We start from the raw sequence: 6388 nt of genomic DNA on the forward strand, positions 1-6388 counted from the left end.
TATATATATATAATATATATAAGTTTGGAGAGCATTTGGATATAGCTGTCAAGTTGGATTAGATCAGTTGGATTGATCCGTCCTGTCAAGTAATTTAGATGAATTGAGTTAAAATTTTATCAATCCATTTTAAAATGAATTCAGATGGATTGAACTGTCTAGGCCCGCGACTCGTGTGAGTTGATCCGCGGGTTAAGAAAATTTATTTATTTATTTTAAATTTTAAAATTAAAGTAGAAAACTCAATAAATTAGTGGGTTTGATCTATTTAAATTACAATTCAAGCTTAAATATTATAATTCAAACTTAAAATTTTTAATTTAATCAATTTAAATTTAAATTTTTTAATATTTTTATATTTTTTAATAGGCCCGTGGATTGGTCTGCCTAATCCGTGGCCCGCCTTAAGTTGGGTTAGTTAGAGATTTCTCAACCTATCAAGTTGGTGGATTGATCTATCCCGCCACATCATATGATGAGTCTGTCATGGATTGATCCGCCCCGTTATGAGTTGACTCATTTGACCGTCCAGACGACAGTATCACGAGAAAGGATTTGAGGATTGAAAATTCAATATTGGAAATAGACGTAGAGCTCTGTTAAATATTGATGTGACATATTCTTATCTGATCACTTGAAAGTCTTTTCAATCATTTATAGAGCTATGTTAGCTGCAAACATAATCTACTTGGATTCTTGATCAGGATGACTCAATGACATTTAGTCATCTCTCCTTCTAAGCGCCTGGAGCATGATCAACTTTTATTCTTGACTATCTTCTCTAAATCGTTGCATCACGCCTTAGGATTGTTTGGAATCTCCTCCAGTCGCTCGGACATTAAGGTAGCTCGGACCTTATTTCGGTCATCCGAAAGTTTTCGACTTTATTTGTCTAATTTTATCTCCGTATGGTTGTCGAATACCTTTTGGTGGTTTAGAACATCAAGTAGCTTCCTTTTCTAAGTGTTTGGTCCAGCTTATGCTAATTCACTAAAACTTCTACTGCCTAGTGTGTTTGGTCATCTGACCTACCAATAGGATCAAGTTACCTTCACATGTACACATATTAGATCCACAAACAACCTAATTTTAAACTTATCAAACATCAAAATATAGGTTTGATGTGGTGTTGTATCAATACTTCTGTTTGAAAATCAAATTTAAAGTTAGTCTTCATATGCACAAATCAAATGCAATCATTTCTGTAAAAGGTGAAATTTATCACCCCAACGGGCCCATAACCATCTGTAAGGAAATAAATCAAGAAGTTGTAATTGACAACGACGGAGGAGGACATTGTCTCGATTTCACCAAAATTCAAACTATTATCTACTTCTACAATTATATTTCATCATAACCAACTTAATTATGTCCCAGAACGAAATCAAATGCAATCATTTATGCAATCATGCACTTATGCATGAAAGTTAAAATTTTCTCTCTCGAAATAGAATATTTAGTTCTTTTTCTCCCCTCAATAAAACTTAGTTTTAGAACTTTAAAACTTTTACTAAAAACTTGAAAACTTTTTTCTCCTCCTATTTCATACATAAAAATGGATTTGAGAATAAAGTTTCAGTTTTGTAAAACTGGATTTTCAAAAATCAAAATTTTAGGTTAAAATTATGCATGCAATGAACATAAAATGAGATCATTTATAGTAGTTAAGTATAGTCATCAATTTGGATTAGCCCATCTAGTTGATCTGCCCCACTAAGTAATTTAGACGGATTGGATTGAAATTTTATCAACCCATTTTAAAATGGATTCAGATGGATTGACCCGCTTAGGCCCGCGACTCGTGTGGATTGGCCCGCAGTGGGCTTGAGTTGGTCCACGGATTGAGAAAGTTTATTTATTTATTTTAAATTTTAAAATTAAAATAGAAAACTCACTGAATTAGTGGGTTTGATCCGTCTAAATTACAATTCAAACTTAAAAATTATAATTCAAATTTAAAAATTTCAACTTAATCAATTTAAATTATAATCCAAACTTAAAATTTTTAATATTTTTAATATTTTTTATTTTTTAACTAGTATGTGGGTTGGCCCGTCTAACCGACGACTCACGTCTTGAGTTGGGTTAGAGATTTCTCAATTCGCCAAGTTGGGTCGGCCCGCCCCATTCTGCCATATGATGAGTTTTTAGTGGGTTGCTCTATCCTACCATGGATTAATTCGTTTCACAGTTCTATAGTTAAGCATAATAGATCATGCACTAATTAAAAAATGAAGTCAATTGAAAATCAAATAACATAAAAAAATTGAAGTCAAAGTAAGGTCAACCAACATCAATAGGTGAAGTGAAAGCAAGTCAATAATTGAAGTCAAAGTAAGTCAACCACTAAAGTAAAAATAAAGTAAACAAGCAGACATTAAGTAAGCAAATTTGAGTTAACTAGTAAGCAATAAGTAAGCATCAATCATAGTCAACTAAGCATCAACAAATAAATATTAAGCATTGACAAATAGATTTCAGCTGAAGTCAATAAGTAAACATTAACTAGACTTAAAGTGATTAGTTGATTGCATAGCAAAGAAAGTTAGAGTCAAAATAAGTCAAAGTTAATCTAACATAGTCCAAACATCAAGTAACTAGATTGAATTAAATAAGAAATTAACTGATGAGTTCAATTGAAAATAGACAAACAGTAATCAACATCAAATCCAACATGAAGTCTAATAATGATTAAATTTAGGTCATTTGTATTGGTTTTAGTTGACGAAAGTCTAAGCTTAAAGATAAATTAATTAAGATAATCAACCAAAAATAATTTTTATGTAAAATAAATATTTTAAAAATAATTTTGAAAACCTTTTGACATGTCCAATAATTGTTTCCAACTTGACTATCTATGAGACATAAGCCTTAAATGAGTTGGTCACTTTATGTGATTGATTTAGATTTTTAGTCTTGGTTCATAAATACATAAATAGTTAGTCCTAATATGTTTGTGAGATATCAAGACTGCCTAGACCTATGGGCTTATGTAATTTATGGTAGATTGTAGGCTAAGTCCATTTCTACTTAAAGAAAAATAAATGAGTATATTATTTTAAAAACAAGTATATAAGTAAATAAGTATATATAAATAATAATTAATATGTGAAAGCAACTGACATATGAAAAGCATCCTAGTCTATGTAAAAACATTAAACTAATTTCAATTCCGCCTAAGTTGGAGGTTTTGTTTTCAAATATTTTCTAACTCCCCCTAGATTTGAGCAAGAGTTAACATGAGTTTAATTCACATTATGAATATGTTGTTTAGGAATCCAATATGAGTTATATCCTACTTGATTAACTAAGTATGACTTGGGAACCCAAGTCATTCTACGTTTAGCACAATCAACTCGATTTCTATTTAATAAAGACATATAAAACATGATGTTGACTTGAGTTAAATTCAAGTCCGGTCTTATTGTTTATGGCACGTTGAGATCCAAGTATCATATCTAAATATTTAGATCATGACGTGAACTTTTCCAATAATAACTTTAACTCATTAACTTGGGTTTTCAAAATAGAATTTTCTTCTTCAAGTTTTGACGTTTGAGTTGAGATTTCACCTTGAACGTTCTTAATTGAAGAGTTAAAGTTAGTCTTCTCCTTAAAGTCTTTGACCTCCTTAAGAAGTGACTTGACTCTAGACTTAGACTTAGCTAAAGGTTTTGGCAAGTGTAGGATCTGTGGGGTGCGCTAGAGGGGGGTGAATAGCGTGTGCTTTATATTTTATTCATTTTTGTTCGTTCGTTCTATTAAAGATAACTTAGCAGCAAAATTAGATAAACAAGCACAGGGACTCATAGATTTTACTTGGTTCCTAACCCCCCAAGGTTAGTACGTCCAAGGCCTATGTACGGGAGGCGTCCGTCCACTAGTAGTCTCCTTTCCGAACCTTGTTCGGAGGCGGAGAAACTCATCTTACAGTTCAGAATATATATATAAATAAAATATAAAAAACAAAGACTGTAATAACAAGAAAGACAACACCGTGAAGCCGATCTGAAAGTCCTAAGCGCAACACACTCCTCCTGAAACTTCCTCGATTGCACAAGTGAGGCGTTGGTCGCTTTCAGTAGCACCACAGGATGAAATGAGGCGTAGAGAAGTTGTGTCCTGGTGCTTCACGTTAAGGCCCCTTATATAGCCCCTTCCGGGCACCTAGATTCTTATCCGGGTGCCTGGATAAGATCTGATCCGATCCGATCTCCTCGATCTTATCTGGGTTGATTCTTCTGGATCCAAGCGCCTGGAACACATAAGGGCGCCTCGAATAACATTCAGGCGCTCGGATCTAGTCAACTCAAGGTTTGACCTGAGTTGACCCCGATTTGGTTCGAATGCTTCTGTGTGACCCTCTTATGCTTCCTTTGTATTGCTTCCAGCTTCTGATTCCTGCAAGATAAGCATACAAACACGCAAACAACCTAAGCCTATCTATAGTCTATCTGACCTATTAGACTTACCTAAGCCTTACCATGTAGGTCTAACCTACTGGTTTACCCATGCTTATCTCCCCGTTAGGACTAGTCACTTCCATAGGTAGACTTTCCACCTACCAAACATCCAATTTGGACTTTCCCTTGTCTAACCTCCAGTTAGGACTAGTCATTTCCATAAGTAGACTTCCCACCTGCCAAACATCAATTTGGACTTTCTCTTATCTAACCTTCAATTAGGACTAGTCACTTCCCTAGGTAGACTTCTCACCTGCCAAACATTCAGTTTGGACTTTTCTTTGCCTAACCTCCAGTTAGGACTTTCCCTACCTAATCCTCCAAATCAGAACTTCTCCTAGCCTCCAACTAGGACCACTTAGCCTCCAACTAGGACTTCCTTATCCATTTTTTCAGATCAGGACTTAGCCTTCAATTAGAACTTACATTTCCTAGCCTCTAACTAGGACCACTTCCAACTTTAGGACTTCCTCTTACATAGCATTTCCTAACTAGGACTTCCCTGCCTAGTTTCAACTAGGACTTCTCCTTGCCTAGCCTCTAACTAGAATTTTCTTGCCTATCCTCAACTATGACTTTTTGCTAGTCTTTTGGTCAAACTGACCTAATTAGACTTCACTCACATCCAAATATTATGTCCTGTTTGGATAAACCCTTGGTTAAACTGATCAGACTTAGGTGTATTGTCAAACATCAAAATTCTAAGGTTAGACCTAGTGCTTCTTGCACCAACAATAAGCACTAGTAGTGTAAAAATTTTCAATTAAAGGTCCACGTCTCCTTGTTGGGGACGTGGATCTCATCGCGGTGCTTCATCAATTTCTGGACTGGCTAAAAGCGTCTCAACGAGTGATGGTAGCCACCAGCGAGAGGTAGAGAAAGACAAAACAATTCCATCCCCACCTTGCTTCTCGCCAGGAACTCAAAACTCCTTATCCAGAAGACACAGCACCGCTGCTGCAAGCAACGCCGCCTCTTCTCCCTTCCTCACTTCAGCATGAACGACACCGTCGACAAGCTCGTCGTCTTCCTGGCGAAGCGCGACGGCATCGACAAGCTCGTCAAGACCTTCCAGTACGTCTCCAAGCTGGTGCATTGGCACGCGGCGGCCTCCCGCCCGGACCTCGCCCGCCGCGCCAAGAGCTGGGAGGTCGCCTCCGGCCTCAGCCGCAAGGCCTTCCGCTCCGGCCGCTTCCTCACGGGCTTCAACGCCCTCCGGCGCAGCCCGGGGAGCACCCCGCTGTTCCGCTTCCTCGCCGTCTTCGCCAACGCCGGCGAGATGGTCTACTTCTTCTTCGACCACTTCCTCTGGCTCTCGCGCGTCGGGGTGCTCGACGCCGACCTGGCGCGCCGAATGAGCTACGTCTCGGCCTTCGGCGAGGCGCTGGGGTACGTCTTCTTCGTGGCCATGGACGCCATGATGATAAAGAAGGGTTTGGCGGAGGAGGCGACGGCGGCGAAGGAGGAGGACGTGAGGCGGCTCAGAGGCGACAGGGTGATGAGACTGATGGCGGTGGCGGCCAACGTGGCGGACTTTGTGATTGCAGTGGCGGACATCGAGCCTAATCCTTTCTGCAACCATACGGTCACGTTGGGTATCAGCGGCTTGGTCTCAGCCTGGGCTGGTTGGTACAGGAACTGGCCCTCATAAACATTTTTAATTCAAGGGAGGAGAAGATTTCTTCTATATGTTCCAAGAATCAAGATCCCTCGCTCGCATACTGATGAATGATACCAATACCAATAACAAAGCTTGTTTGTACCGCTTATTATACAATCATATAATCTTTCTTATATACTCAAGTCCAAACCATCTTCTCATCATCTGATATTGTACTTCAACATAGTGGTCGGAATCCAACGGAATTCGGTCACTCTAACGGTTCCACACGATCGCGATCTCACGATCGAATTCTGATTAAATC

General features: G+C 38.3%; 1 protein-coding gene across 1 annotated transcript; it reads left to right on the forward strand.

Annotated features, from left to right (window-relative positions):
- Nucleotides 1-5413: 5413 nt before the first annotated feature.
- LOC141845753 (peroxisomal membrane protein 11-4-like) lies at nucleotides 5414-6173 on the forward strand. The gene has a single exon (XM_074733754.1). The coding sequence runs from the start codon at nucleotides 5461-5463 to the stop codon at nucleotides 6112-6114; it is 654 nt and encodes a 217-aa protein (XP_074589855.1). The 5' UTR covers nucleotides 5414-5460; the 3' UTR covers nucleotides 6115-6173.
- The last annotated feature ends 215 nt before the right edge of the window (nucleotides 6174-6388 follow it).

This window comes from Curcuma longa, chromosome 15 (assembly GCF_044706935.1).
Source record: "Curcuma longa cultivar G26 ecotype Majalengka, Jawa Barat chromosome 15, ITB_CL_G26_1.1, whole genome shotgun sequence".
Lineage (NCBI taxonomy): Eukaryota > Viridiplantae > Streptophyta > Magnoliopsida > Zingiberales > Zingiberaceae > Curcuma > Curcuma longa.